At 43.4% G+C, this 15,000-nt stretch overlaps 2 protein-coding genes, 2 long non-coding RNA genes and 1 other non-coding gene across 6 annotated transcripts in view; 3 read left to right on the forward strand and 2 right to left on the reverse strand.

Moving 5' to 3' along the window:
* Positions 1 to 541, forward strand: part of snx6 (sorting nexin 6) — a 7,082-nt gene extending 6,541 nt beyond the window's left edge. The window contains exon 13 of the mRNA XM_051397965.1: positions 1 to 541. This exon is cut by the window's left edge and continues 103 nt beyond it. The gene's annotated coding sequence lies outside the window, so the exon portion shown is untranslated.
* On the reverse strand, positions 506 to 928 carry LOC127362388 (uncharacterized). Its single transcript, XR_007884441.1, has 2 exons — positions 702 to 928; positions 506 to 612 (listed from the first exon to the last, which is right to left on the reverse strand). It is a non-coding gene; the product is annotated as an uncharacterized LOC127362388 (long non-coding RNA).
* A 3,658-nt stretch (positions 929 to 4,586) lies between these two features.
* psma3 (proteasome 20S subunit alpha 3) overlaps positions 4,587 to 15,000 on the forward strand; it is a 13,173-nt gene continuing 2,759 nt past the window's right edge. The window contains exons 1-8 of the mRNA XM_051398043.1: positions 4,587 to 4,700; positions 5,947 to 6,029; positions 6,227 to 6,350; positions 6,979 to 7,080; positions 7,223 to 7,296; positions 8,211 to 8,283; positions 8,392 to 8,457; positions 8,693 to 8,739. Of these exons, the coding sequence (XP_051254003.1) occupies positions 4,680 to 4,700; positions 5,947 to 6,029; positions 6,227 to 6,350; positions 6,979 to 7,080; positions 7,223 to 7,296; positions 8,211 to 8,283; positions 8,392 to 8,457; positions 8,693 to 8,739 (590 nt within the window). The 5' untranslated portion in view covers positions 4,587 to 4,679. The remainder of the gene's footprint in view (positions 4,701 to 5,946; positions 6,030 to 6,226; positions 6,351 to 6,978; positions 7,081 to 7,222; positions 7,297 to 8,210; positions 8,284 to 8,391; positions 8,458 to 8,692; positions 8,740 to 15,000) is intronic.
* On the reverse strand, positions 5,301 to 5,938 carry LOC127362397 (uncharacterized). Of its 2 annotated transcripts, XR_007884453.1 has the most exons (5): positions 5,841 to 5,938; positions 5,689 to 5,751; positions 5,542 to 5,625; positions 5,416 to 5,478; positions 5,301 to 5,372 (listed from the first exon to the last, which is right to left on the reverse strand). It is a non-coding gene; the product is annotated as an uncharacterized LOC127362397 (long non-coding RNA). The 2 variants fall into 2 exon arrangements; XR_007884454.1 differs by lacking the exons at positions 5,301 to 5,372; positions 5,689 to 5,751 and having other exon boundaries at positions 5,468 to 5,520; positions 5,563 to 5,646; positions 5,780 to 5,938.
* Positions 7,443 to 7,519, forward strand: LOC127363274 (small nucleolar RNA SNORD53/SNORD92). Its single transcript, XR_007884765.1, has one exon. It is a non-coding gene; the product is annotated as a small nucleolar RNA SNORD53/SNORD92 (small nucleolar RNA).

Below are 15,000 nucleotides of genomic sequence, written 5' to 3' on the forward strand. Positions count from 1 at the left end.
CCGCCCACATCCAGATGGACACGCCCACCGGGGGGGGGCGGGGGGGGCGGAGCCCCAACGGATGGACGGACACCTAGAACTGTGGACCAGAGAGAGAACAGAGGGTTAATTAAAAAGACAGGAAGTCTTCATCACTAACACCGTCCTCCTCTTCCTCCTCCTCCCTTTCTCCCTCTTCTTCATCTTCCTCCTCCTCCCTCCTGCTCCCTTTTCCCCTCTGCAGCAGCACCCGTCTGTCCGTCTCAGTGACTTTCAGACTCTTCATAGACGAGAGCGGCTCATTAGGTCAGGCCCCGCCCACTTTAGGGTGAAACCTCTAATCTGATTGGCTGTAAATTCATAAAATAATAACACTGTATTGATTTTATCTATCAGGATCTTAAATCATCTGCAGTCACAAACAATGCTGCTGTGTTGTTGTGGTTGTAAATAAGATGAGTGAATTATTAAGGTTCAAATCCCCTCTGCTCCACACTGTCACACCAAACTCCATTCAAAAAACGTCTGTTTTAAGGAAGTAAAACCTTTATTTCCACCATCAGTGAGACTCTGATTCTCTTCAATCTACAGACACAATCTGCTCACATTGACTCAGTAACATCATTAACTAACCTTGGATGAGTTGGACACAGACTACTGTGTTGTATTAACAACGAGGAGGTGACACAGACACACTCACTGACTGTCTGTCATTAACTAACCTGTGAGGAAGAGTTGGACACAGACACACTCACTGACTGTCTGTCATTAACTAGGGTTGGTTAGAGCAGAAGTAGGCGTGGTCGTTCAGAAGCTGCTCTCGTCTGTGAACCAGTGAATGTCACTAAGAGGAGGTGGACCGACCCTCCTTCTGTCTTTAACAGAGTTCCCACTCGTCCTGGAAGACCTGGACATTTACAGACCAGTTCTCATGGAAACACCTGGAAATGTTTTCAAATTAGCAAAAATCCTGAAATAATCTAAATTGTCGTGTAAAACAGTGGGAACCCTGTTAATGAGTCGTAAAAGTCTAAAAACGTTTCAAATCTACAGAAGCTCAATGATTAATTATGATTATGAATCTGAGACACAGGAATCATAATAAAGAGATAGAAACAGCTCAAAATAAACTTCACTTAAAGCTGCAGTTGGTAACTTCTGTCATATCTGCTGTCAGTCGTACATGAGACAGATAACCCGTCAATCAATCAATCAATCAATCAATCATTATTTATTGAGACAAAAAAGGAGAGGAAGTTAGCATAGCCCTCATCAACCAAACTCCATTTAGAAAATAAGCATTTTGAAAGCTGTTTGTTCAGACTGATAGTCTGAATTCAGACTTTTTAAAAACCTGCATCATGATGTCGTTATTTCAGCATCGTATTGATCGTTTATTGGCAATAAATTCCAGAAACAGCTGATTATTGTGGCTCAAACTGCTGCAGTGACACGGATTAAAGGATCAATATATTCACCTTGTGTTACTGGTGTCTTTGAGAAGGAGAGAAACGTTGAGGACCGGGTTATCTGGGGATCTCTGGGGATCTCTGGGTTATCTGGGGATCTCTGGGGATCTCTGGGTTATCTGGGGATCTCTGGGTTATCTGGGGATCTCTGGGGTTATCTGGGGTTCTCTGGGTTATCTGGGGATCTCTGGGTTATCTGGGGTTCTCTGGGGATCTCTGGGGTTCTCTGGGTTATCTGGGGATCTCTGGGGTTCTCTGGGGATCTCTGGGGTTATCTGGGTTATCTGGGGATCTCTGGGTTATCTGGGGATCTCTGGGGATCTGTGGGGTTCTCTGGGGATCTCTGGGTTATCTGGGGATCTCTGGGGTTCTCTGGGTTATCTGGGGATCTCTGGGGTTCTCTGGGGATCTCTGGGGTTCTCTGGGTTATCTGGGGATCTCTGGGGTTCTCTGGGTTATCTGGGGTTCTCTGGGTTCTCTGGGGATCTCTGGGTTCTCTGGGGATCTCTGGGGATCTCTGGGTTCTCTGGGGATCTCTGGGGTTCTCTGGGTTCTCTGCAGCACACAGATGTGTTGTATGTGTTGCAGTAACGTGCCGTTGTGTTTTACTGCAGCGAGCTGTTGGTTAGTGATGATTTAGAGACTTTTAGGATTCGGAAGGATTCGGCTCCATGGAGACTTTACGGTGATGGATCGGTTCGGTCCAGCTGCTGGCGTCCGTCTGTCCGTCCTCTCTGTTCCTTTATCCAGTTTGGTTGCTTCTTCTGTCACTCTGTACTCATCTTCCTCCTCCTTCTGTTCTCTCGTCTTATTTTGGCGGTGTCCGGGGGTGGTTTTAATGTGTCGGTGAACTTCCTGTGCCGCTGCTGTGTGACGGCGTTTTGAGTCCAGCTCTCGGTTCCCGTTCTTATTATTAAAGTGTAATGTCACTAAATAAAAAAAGCCTTGTATATGTTTGTATTAGTTAACTAATGAACGCTAATCATCTTCCTCGTCCTCCTCATCCTCACTAACTGTAGCCTGTGTTCAGATGTTTGGGGTCATTCCAGCCGCCGGCGGAGCTTCAGTCTGTCTGCCTTAATGTCGATCAGTCGCTCCGTTTGATTCATTGTAAAGTTTCTTTTTTAAAGTGCACTGTACTCGAATGTTTTTTCACTCTTATGTGACCAAAGCTTCCATTTCGGTTCAAGATGGAGACGAAACCCAAAATCCACCACGAGAAGATTAAAACAGATGATTATGAAATCCACAACATTTTAGTTGTTTAAACTTCAGCCGGTCTGTAATCCACCCTGGTCATACTGAGACTGAATAAAACTTTACGGACACTTTTCTTACAATGCTCTGTGTCAGCGCTTTACTGCCGGGGGGGGGGGCGGGGGACTCTGGGGGACGGGTACAGGGTTCACGTCATCCACATTTCCAGATCTTCACTTCCTGCCACTGTACTAACGAACCAGAATATCCGGATACTACCAACTGACACTTCAGTTGTTATTGTTAACTAGCTGGTTAATAAGATGGATCGTCAGCACAACTTGTTTTATTGTTAATTATTATAGTTTCTCATTCTCACTGGAACAAGTTGCCTTTTAATGAATTCTATCATTTCTTAATCAACTGTTTTTGCAGTTTTGACTTTGTCCCGTATTTTCTGTACAAACCTCTCAACCATCCTCACATGAAGACGTCTGTCTCCACTTCCTGTCCAGTCTGTGCAGTACTGATGAGGTTGGTGCCGCGGTATCGAGGTCCCGCCCCTACACTCCAACCAACCAACCAGAGAACGTGTTTGGCTGTTAGTATTAAATGAATGTAGTTACACTGATAACTCTTTGAATGAACTTAAAGAAATGAGTATTTGATCCACAGATCAGCTTCAGTCACTCGTGTTAAATGAATGAAATAAACCCCGTTGGACCATTTGGTCCTGTGGAGGTACTTCCTGTGGTAGAGTCGTTGTCAGAAGGTACGCCGCCACTTAAACACCTGAACTGACTTTATATCTGTGGATGGTTCTTCTGAAGCTCCCAAACAGTCGTACAATGAAAGAATCTGTTATATTGTGGATGCTCTTCGTCGTCTCAACCATCCAACCTGATAAAACCTTTAAAATTAATGTTCTCTGATGTCAGAAGAGCAAAAGTACAAAATATGAGAACAAATCACAGATCCAGACAGAAATAATAGAGTGTGTTTGTACAGGCCCAGTGATCAGTGCGTTGGTAGAGGAACGCTTTATAGTAATAATTCAGATGGTTTAATCCTGCAGGTCCAAGCCCAGACGTACAGAGAGTCAGTGAGTGAGCACACAACTTCTACACTTATATACAACACACACAGATATATTCAATCTGAGTGATTGATGAAGGTGATGAAGATGGAGCTCTGTATGTGGGGGGGTCACGCCGTGTCTCAGCAGTTCACTGAATGTTATATTTAATATATAAGTGGTACACATATATCCGTCTGTATGGACATAAAGTTCAAAGAAGAATCAATGTTCAGCTGGGAGTTATGGACCGTTGAATCAACCAACAGGTGGCAGCACAGAACCCGCTCAGGACTCTTCTTCTGTGGTGTGAATGTGTGCAGCTGCGTCAAGCTCACAGACGGAAACAGGAAGTTGTCAGGCAAATCAGTTGTGTCATAGTTGTCAAAATAAAATCAGCTCAAGCTCCATTTCTTTTGAAGTTCTTATATTATTTATTATTTACTATACATTATTTTATATATACCATGTATTTATTATATATGATTTATTACATATTATTTATTATATGTATATTATATATGATTTATTACATATTATTTATTATATGTATATCATATGTATTATATATTATTTATTATATGTATACTGTATATACAGTATATTGTATGCTGTACTTGTTTTATATTTGATTCTACTCATATTAAAGAGTCGACTATAAAGGGTTATATTTAATTTAGATTAACTCAGTACCAAACATGGTTTTAATTAATAATATTGATGGTAAACTGTTGCCTTTATGTTATTGACTCCAGTCCAGGTCTGGATAAAGATTATTGAAATAATAACTCAGTTATTATTGTGTTTAGAGGAGAAACAGGTCGTGGTGAGAATACTGGTGCAGTTTGAGGCTTTTATTGTGAAGGCGTTGGCCGGAAGCCGCTCTCAGTGCTCACAGAGTGATGAAGCCCAGCAGCAGCGGTTGAAAGCTGTTCACAGGATCCGCACTTTGACTTAAAATGAGCTCCATCGGGACCGGGGTGAGTGTGTTTGCGCTTCTTTCAGTTGGAGCTTCACTTTTAATGTTCTCTCACTCATTCTGTGTCACAGTTTATTCCACAGAGCTCACAAATAACCCGCTTTTACTCTGAAAATCACTCACAATAACCTGTAGCATGCTAGCTAGCTAGGTAGCGCGTTAGCCTGCTGAGTCACAACGAGGCCTGTTAGCCGAAGCTAAAGTGAAATTGAAAGTATACAGAGCCGAAAGGTTTAGCTTTAATTTAAATTCAGTTTGTTGTGAACATTAAAGCTTACAGAAATGAAATAAACGCGGACTGCAGCGTCGTTACAGAATCAGTCGCTTCCTTTATATAAATTAGTGACATTGACTGTGAGCAGCCGGTGCTAGCGGTTAGCTCCGGTACATACCAAACTTCCTTTAGAAAACTACAGATTTAAGCTTTCTGGCGTGTTAGCCCAAGTTTGATCCATGTAGAAGATAATTTAACATTTTTTATGAACTTTATGAAGTGTTTTAATCAAAACGGGCCTCATCTGATTCTCCAAAGAGCTTTAATTTACATAAAATGAACGTTAGTGATGTGAGGTTTACAGACAGTGAATGCAACTGCAGGGAGGTGAATTTTAATTAGAGCTCATTATGAAACAATTAATATACTGCATTTAACCTTTAATATACTGTATTTAACCTTTTAATATACTGTATTTAACCTTTAATACACTGCATTTAACCTTTAATATACTGCATTTAACCTTTAATATACTGCATTTAACCTTTAATATACTGCATTTAACCTTTAATACACTGTATTTAACCTTTAATACACTGCATTTAACCTTTAATATACTGCATCTAACCTTTAATATACTGCATTTAACCTTTAATACACTGCATTTAACCTTTAATATACTGCATTTAACCTTTAATATACTGCATTTAACCTTTAATACACTGCATTTAACCTTTAATATACTGCATTTAACCTTTAATACACTGCATTTAACCTTTAATATACTGCATTTAACCTTTAATATACTGCATTTAACCTTTAATACACTGCATTTAACCTTTAATACACTAAATTAACTGTTTAACCTTTAATACACTGCATTTAACCTTTAATAGCTGCAGTTAACCTTTAATAGCTGCAGTTAACCTTTAATACACTGCAGTTAACCTTTAATAGCTGCAGTTAATCTTTAATAGCTGCAGTTAATTAAACTGTACCTGAGTGACTCTGACTCTCTCTGTATGATCCGCAGTACGACCTGTCGGCCTCCACCTTCTCTCCGGATGGCCGAGTGTTTCAGGTGGAATACGCCATGAAGGCTGTAGAGAACAGCAGGTCAGCAGCTCCATTTCATCCAGACTGAACCTGAACGTAGCACGGCATCAGACTGTGTCTAACTCTTTCTGTGTCTAATCTGTGTCTGTCTGTCTGTCTGTCTGTCTGTCTGTGTGTGTGTGTGTGTGTCTGTGTGTGTGTGTGTCTGTGTGTGTGTCTGTGTGTGTGTGTGTGTGTGTGTGTGTGTGTGTGTACAGTACGGCCATTGCGATCCGCTGTAAGGACGGCGTCGTGTTCGGGGTGGAGAAGCTGGTTCTGTCCAAACTGTACGAGCAGGGCTCCAACAAACGCATCTTCAACATCGACAGACACGTCGGCATGGTAACCACACACACATACACACACTCAGACAGCAGGCAGTTTTGAACCGATCGGCTGTATTGATCCGATGTGATCCCTGCTCACTGACTCTGTGGGACTCAATCACTGCAAGAGCAACACAAGTCATTGTAAGAGTGATCAATGTCTGATCAATGCCTGTAGAGAGGACAGAATTAAAGAATTCATTCAGTAACTGAAGCAGCAAACCCTGTTGGGGGGGGAGACTGTCAATCACATATTGGATTGTGCTCTGTTTTATCTAACAGGGTTCAGAATACTGTAAGAACATTATCCATCTGCCTCTGATACCCCCAACTCTGTTCTCTCTCTCTCTCTCTCTCTCTCTCTGTCTCTCTCTGTCTCTCTCTGTCTCTCTCTCTGTCTGTCTGTCTCTCTGTCTGTCTCTCTGTCTGTCTCTCTCTCTCTCTCTGTGTCTCTCTCTCTCTCTCTCTCTCTCTCTCTCTCTCTCTCTCTCTCTCTCTCTCTCTCCTCTCTCTGTCTCTCTCTCCTCTCTCTCTCTCTCTGTCTGTCTCTCTGTCTCTCTCTGTCTCTGTCTCTCTCTCTGTCTCTCTCTCTCTCTGTCTCTCTCTCTCTCTCTGTCTCTCTCTCTGTCTGTCTCTCTCTCCAGGCGGTAGCCGGCCTGTTGGCTGATGCTCGCTCTCTCGCTGATGTTGCCAGAGAAGAAGCCTCCAGTTTCAGATCGAACTACGGACACGACATCCCCCTAAAGGTTAGTCCTGATCCTGAAACTGGTTCTGAAACTGGTTCTGGTCCTGAACCTGGTCCTGAACCTTGGAAACGTCTCTCAGGACTCACAGGAACTGTGTGTGATGTGTGCGATGCTAAGCTAACAGTGTTTCCTGTTGTCACAGCACCTGTCGGACAGAGTGGCCATGTACGTCCACGCCTACACACTGTACAGCGCCGTGCGGCCGTTCGGATGCAGGTGAGTCAATACAGCCATCAGCTATCAGCAGACTGATCAATACAGCCATCAGCTATCAGCAGACTGATCAATACAGCCATCAGCTATCAGCAGACTGATCAATACAGATATCAGCAGACTGATCAATAGATAATCAGGCAGCAGGTATGGATGATGAGTCTCTCAGGTTTCACTCATTGGACTGAACTTCTGTGATGTCACTTCCTCTTGGCTGTCTGACCAATCCCTGAGCTACAGACAGACAGACAGACAGACAGACAGAGACACAGACAGACAGAGACACACACACACACGCAGACACAGACAGACAGACAGACACGCAGACTAGGGCTGCTCGATTATGGAAAAAATCATAATCACGATTATTTGGGTCAAAATTGAAATCCCGATTATTCAAGCGATTATTTTTTTAAACTTCAGAAACATTCTGCATTTATTGGACATTTGTCAAAAACACTTTGCCAGGAAGTCCTCAGTTACACTTTCCTTTCCCCATAAACATTTGTAAGTCTCCTCGTTACCTGTCCAAACGAAAACAACGTGACAGGAGAAGACGGCAACTAGTGTCTTGACCACCGGCGCAAGTATAAATAGTTACGGCGCTCCCGTGACTTCACATTGTTGGGAACGGCGAGTATACCGAGCGCATGATGCACGGAAATACGCAGACTGTGGCTGCGTCCCAATTCAGGGGCTCAGCTTTTTTCTATACAACGTTGCACAACAGAAAATGAAAAAAAATCGTTTCCCTCCGATTTTATTAGTTTTGAGATCGTTTGGCCCCAAAATCGTAATCATGATCATATTTCGATTAATTGAGCAGCCTTAACGCAGACAGACACACACACACACACACACACACACACACTGAGCCCGTTAGAGGAATAAAGCTGATCTGTTGTTGATGTCCACAGTTTCATCCTCGGCTCGTACGATAAAGACGATGGTCCTCAGCTCTACATGGTCGACCCGTCCGGCATCTCATATGTGAGTCAGACACACTGTTACCATGGTGACACAGTGAGACAAAGCCTGCACAAATATCACAAACATGACCTGTTGTGTGTGTGTGTGTGTGTGTGTGTGTGTGTGTAGGGTTACTGGGGCTGTGCCATTGGAAAAGCAAAACAAGCCGCCAAGACAGAGATTGAAAAACTGCAGGTGAGTCTGAATGTTTCAATCAATCGATCAATCGATCAAAGGGCCAGCAGCTGTTTTGCTAATCAATCAATGGTTTTAGATAAAAGTTCCACTGTAAGATAAGAGATTCCTTTATTGATCCCCTTCGGAGAAATCCAGGAAAGACTTGTAAGGTTGTGAAGACGTTTCAAGATCAATGGATACAATCAATCAATAGTGATCATAATGATCAGCTGTGTGTGTGTGTGTGTTTCAGATGAAGGAGATGACGTGCAGGGAGCTGGTCAAAGAGGTCGCAAAAATGTGAGTCAGCTTCAACCAAACTTTATTGACACACGCCAAAGTCGCAAAATTGCGACAGGACGCGGTACTGAATCAAACAGCTGTTTTCTCCTAATAGAGTTATCTCTCATTCAAACTCCCCTCCACTAGTTGGCAGACATCCCGTACTTAGACCGTAGCTCAGAAAAACGTAATGCTGCAATGCAAAATGTTCGAGGAAGACCCGTCCAAACTTTTTTGTCAAAAGCGACTAGCGTCACATCTAGCGACTTTTACTGGTGTTATTGGAGACTTTTGTGGTGTTAGGAGACTGACGTGAAAGCACGTATCACTCTGCAGTTACTGTGCTCAACGAGCAGCGGGTGCTGCCGTGAGTCCCTCCCCCGTCCAAAAGCACTCACAGTCGGTCAGTCTCACAGTAGCCCCGCGCAGCAGTCCCAGCCTGCAGACAGAGCAGAGAGGAGACACACACCACTCCGCGTCCAGGCTGCAAATGAATCACGCATGCGCCGCCATTCTTGCCCTGGCATACAGAGCGGGGTGTAAAATAATTATGCAAATTAGGCGACTTTTAGGACAGCGAATAGCTACTGAGGAGTTGTTAGGTGAGAAATCGGAGATAGTGTGCCACGAAGCTATTTATGCTGAAGCGGTATTGCTGGATTTAGGAGTTATTGAGAGAAAATGGCATGCAAAAAGTTGACGCTTAGGGAAGTGATGGGTCTCCTATTCGCTGATCCTGATTCTGAAGGGGAAAATCTACCTTTGGGAGATGATGATCGGTCTATTAGCGAGCGTGCTAGTAGAAGTAGCGGGGTTGGTGAGAATAGCGCTGGGACCAGAGGTGTTAGCGTTCACTCTTTTTACAGCGCCGGTCACGGTGCGTCTGTGGGCGGGAGTGGTGCGTCTGTGAGACGCAGCAGTGTTCACCAAGCACAAAACACACACAAGTCTAACTCTTCTCCCAACACTAGTGGGGATAGCAGGGGGCGAAGTGTTCGTAGAAGGGCTGGTGGGTGTCGTAGAGGCAGCAGGGGGGGTCTGACTAGGGCTGAAAGTAGTGATGATGAGTCTTTCAACCCTTTGCAAAATGTAAGGGGGGGCAGGGGTACACGAAGTCGCAGTGTCCATAGGAGAGGTGGACGTGGTACAGGCAACAGGGGAAGGCAGAACAAGGCTGGAAATGATGATGATGATGGTGGCTGGGCTAACTGGAGAGATGAGGAAGTATATCAGGAATGGATAAAGTCCTTTGATGAGCAAGTTGGATATCGTGGTGACAGAGAGCTTAGCACTGATTCAAGGCCTATAGATTTTTTGTCCCTCTTTCTGACTGATGATTTCTGGAGTCACATTACAATGGAGACAAATCGGTATGCTCATCAGTATTTAGGCTCTCATGAACTAATGCCAAGTTCACGGTTTCATGAATGGTATGATGTCACTGTCCCTCAAATAAAAGCCTTCCTGTCACTCCATTTGAGCATGGGCCTGGTACATAAATCAGAGCTCAAGGATTATTGGGCAGAATTTTGGCCAACTTTTACACCAGGATTTGGGAAAGTGATGTCTAGGAACAGATTTGAAATTATCCTGTCTTTCTTCCACTTTGCCAATAATGAGGAGTATGTTGAGAGGGGCCAGCCAGGCTATGATAGACTGTTCAAGGTGCACCCAATAATTGACCTGATCATTCCACGCTTCTCAGCTGTCTATGGCCCACACAAACAACTGTCACTAGATGAAATGACCATAGCTTTCAAGGGAAAGTCCACCTTGAAAATGTATAATCCGAACAAACCGGACAAATATGGTTATAAGGCATTTGTTTTGAGTGAAGCCAAGTCAGGATACGTTCTGCAGTGGTCTTTGTACACTGGACAGCATGGTGATGAGGTCACTGATTTAGGTGCCACCCATGTTCTAGTTCGGCAGCTGATGGCCCAGCACATAGGGAAAGGGCATGAGTTGTACATGGATAGCTACTACACGTCACCAGCTGTAGCAACTGAGTTGGCAAATGATGAAACTGGTTTGTGTGGGACAGTCAGTAGCCAAAGGCGAGGTATGCCAAAGGCCCTGAGAAAGACCGAGTTGCCCTTGGCCAGAGGAGATGACCCAGTGTTCATGAGGCGTGGCAAAATGTTGGCGTGTGCGTGGCATGACGTAAAGCGTTTCCATTTGTTGTCCACTCTTCATGGGAACTCGTGTGTCTGGAAACAGATCAGGTCCAACATACAGACAGTGGGTTTAGGGATGTAAACAGACCTGTGTGTGTGGATAGGTACAATTCATTCATGGGGGGAGTAGACACTGCTGATCAGAGGATGAAAACCTACCTCTTTCCACATTGGTCAAAGAAATGGTACAATCGTATAGTGAACGCCATTCTGAGCATAAGTATGGTCAATGCCCATATCATTTACAGCAGCATGACTGCCGGTCCACACAAGCCACTGAAGGCCTTTGTGCAGGACATCATCACTGCTTTGCTTGAGGGCTTCGCCAAGAGAGGAAACAAAGTACGGGGAAGGCGTTCAGCAGAGGGGGGAGAAATGCCACAGAGGCTTACAGAACGCCACTGGCTCCGTGACACTGGCGATCGTCCAGACTGCATAGGTTGCTCCAATCGTACCCGTCCTAAAGGTCGTCATCAGACACAATACAGGTGCAATCAGTGTGGGGTAGGCCTGTGTGCTGTGCCATGTAATGAGAGGTTCCACACTCTGACAAACTATAAACAGTGTCATCTGGATAGATAGGCACACATTAGGCCTCTGTAGGCACAATAAAAAATAATAATCATAAACGCCTACTGTTTACATGAGTTTTGTGGTGTAGTAATAGTTCTAGTTTACGACTGTTGGCTTACAATTTACTTTTTTCCTTGTTCATTTGGTTTGGGACAACATAACAAATAGATGGAGGGGGGTGAATCTGATGAAATAAGTTCAACTCTCTTTCAAAATATCAGGTATTTCATGAAAATTACATAATCCAATATGGCCGCCGCCATATGACGTCATAATATGCAAATTAGATGGGGAAATTTACTCCCTAGATAAACTTTAGGTCATTCTCAATATTTGTCTCATTTACACTTTGTCTCTATCTCAAACCACTTTCAAGCCAGAGCCTTCTGAAATTTAGATGTCAAAATCTAGTATTTCTAAAAATAAAACCCGGCGCCTAAAGGGTTAACAGGATGTTGTTGTTGATGGTGTTGTTGGTGTTGTTTATTATTATTGTGAGGTCATATATTGTCTGTAACGACCCCCAGAAACGCTCTGCCGGCGTCAGAAGAGAGAAAGCGTTTGATTGGACACAGCATTAGTAAACGCCCCCGAGTGCAGGATGAGTCATCAAATACTTTTATTGATTATCAGGAAACTATAAAATACCTGAAACAGGACTTCCTGTCAGTGTTGGACAGAAACTGGAGGAAATAAAAACTGTGTGTGTGTTAGAGCCCGATCGATAAAGGATTTTTAAGGCCGATACCACAAATATTTGGTAATTTAAAAATCCGATATTCCGATATATCAGCGGATATATATTTAAAAAAGAAATTCCAGAAAAGCGTAACAAAACATAAACAGATTTCCCTAACATTAGTTATTTATGAGTCCTCACTAATATAATAGGATAATGCAGTTTAAAAATAAACTTGTTTTTATTGTCAGAACAGAAGAATCTATTAAAGTTCTGATAAATAAAATTTATAAAAATACAAAGTCCTTTGAACAAAAACACTAACAAAAAAAATCAAAGTTACAAGTATTAATAGACTTGGTAAGCTTCATAAATATAGCTTTGAACAAGACTGGAAAAAAACATCTTCTGTTAAGTTCTATAAGTTCTGATGAATAATAACAGCAAAATATAAACCATATACAGTATATGAGGTAGTGTACTGAATCAGTCAGTCCTCAATAGCTCCAGTCCAGCAGAGGCAGGTTGTACTTCAAGAGGCAAAGTTTCTCTGCATTCTCTCCTTTCAAAGAGCTTCGCCTATCCTCATAAATATTCCCTATGGTGCTCTTTTGCTCGACACAGAGGAAGGTGGACAGGAGAGGTACTGCCTTGCTAAAGCTGACAGTCTGGTGAAATGGTTGGTGTTGTGTTTCCTCCAATCATATGGATTTCCACTCTTTCTGCCAATGACAGGCTCTCTGAAGTACCGTTCTAGCTCTTCGATGATCCCCTCTGGTTCCACTGCCTCACTGGTGGAAGGAAGGAGCACAGTGTCGTAAAGCGGGTCTAAGAGACTGGGTACTTGGTCCTCTGTTCTCGGCCTTTTGGGATCGCTTTCCTCAGATGGAGTTTCAGTGGCAGAATCTGGTGGACTGGTCTCCATAGCCTCTTTCAACCAGGTTTTCACTTTTGTCAGCATTTCTGGTACCAAAGGACGCTCTTTGTATCGTGGGTCAAGGACACAGGCAAGCACCACCTCTTTAGAGTCCTTAACTTTTGCAAACCTTTTTTGCAAGCTATCCAGCATGGTTTTTCTCATGGTTTGAATACCCCTGGTGGTTGGTCCCTCTGACTCCAGTAAACGGCGTAACACTGCTGTGCATGGTAAAATGCAGGATGTGGATGAGTCTGCTCTACTGAATTCCAGTGTCACCTCCTCCAGCGGTCCAAGGGTCTCTGCCAGGTTCGATGCAATGGACCATTCCTCTGCTGACAGACATGAGAAATGTCCATGGTCGCTAGCATATGCAGTGATGGCTCTTTTTTGTTCGATCAACCTCACCAACATGTGTAGTGTAGAGTACTGCCTGTATGATAGAATGCTGTGGGACACCTAGCTCCTCCTGAATTTTAGACAGGCGTTGCAGTGCCGTAACAGAGTGGTTGAAGTGTGTAGCAATTTTCTTGAGCTTTGCCAGAATGTCCACCACCACTCTCTGGGAACTGAGGCCATCATTTATAACCAGGTGCTGTATGTGAGCACTGCAGCTCAGGTCTGGCATCTCAACAAGGCGCATGCCTTTCACCATATTTGCCCTACTGTCCCTGAGCACAAGCATGACCCGCTCCTTGTCAATTTCCCATTCCTGAAGCATGGACAGAAATGTCTCTCCAATGTACTGTCCTGTGTGGGACTGTGACAAGGATATAACATTCAAGACAAGTTGGACCTTTTTCCAATTCTTATCAATGAAATGAGCAGTCAAGCTCATGAGTGCTTCATTTGAACCTGACCAACAGTCAGTGGTAAAAGAAAATGCTGTTTCCTGCATTTTCAACTGACAGCAGTTTCTTTATTTTGCTGATGACTCCTGTATAAATCTCGTCCATCTTCTTTGTACGGAAAAATGTCTCTGTTTTTAACAGGTATCTGGGCTCTGCCGTAGCCACTACCCTTTAAACCCTGCACCCTCAACAACTGCAAAAGGCAGGATGTCGGTGGCTATCATCTCCATCAGGAGTTTGTCAATTTCTTCAGTTCTTGGATCATTTAGAGTCCATTTTGTGGTTTTCTCTAGCACTTGGTTTAGGGTTGACTGTGTCAATGATGTGGTTGGAACTTGAGGCTGTGCATCTTTTTGCGCCTTCTCGTAGATGTCTTTGTGTTTTGATTTAAGGTGTGCACACAAGTTGGATGTATTTTTAAATTTGAGGCTGCCAGATCCCTGGCTCACAGAGGCTGTACAGATGTTGCATGTGACTGTACCTGATGGGCCTTTTGTGAAATACTCCCATACTTGACTTCGGCCACCACTTACCATCTGTCAAAATATAAAGTTATCAAGCCAGGTGAGACATACAAAATAAAAACTAAATTATTGCTGCTACAGCCACAACTATTATAATTATTATTATTATTATTATTACTATTACTAGTGCAGTGCCCGTAGGAAGTATGTATTGATATAGAAAAGTGGGAGGTTAAGTAGCTTTTTCATGGATGGCCAAATGAGGTTGTGTTTGAAGGTGGGACGTCAGGGACATTTAGGTTTGTTGTGAAATGTGTAGATTTATAACTATTGTGTTTTCATGTAATTTGGCTTTTAGCAAGGCCAATTCTCCGCACCCTCCTCTGTGTGAAAGACTCAGATGCAGCGAGGGGGGAAATTTCACTCTGTCCCTGATCCTCCTCTGGAGGTAGTATCAGGGACGGAGCGAGGGCGTGTCAGTCAGACAGTCTGATAACTGCACAGGTCTCTCACTCAACTTAATACAGAGAAATGTCCCACAAAGCAACGTTACAGGACCAAACAACAGTAACGTAGTAACTGTAACTGTCTTTGGAAACTTATATGAGGAAAAAAAATA

The sequence above is a fragment of the Dicentrarchus labrax genome, unplaced genomic scaffold, assembly GCF_905237075.1.
Source record: "Dicentrarchus labrax unplaced genomic scaffold, dlabrax2021, whole genome shotgun sequence".
Taxonomy (NCBI): domain Eukaryota; kingdom Metazoa; phylum Chordata; class Actinopteri; family Moronidae; genus Dicentrarchus; species Dicentrarchus labrax.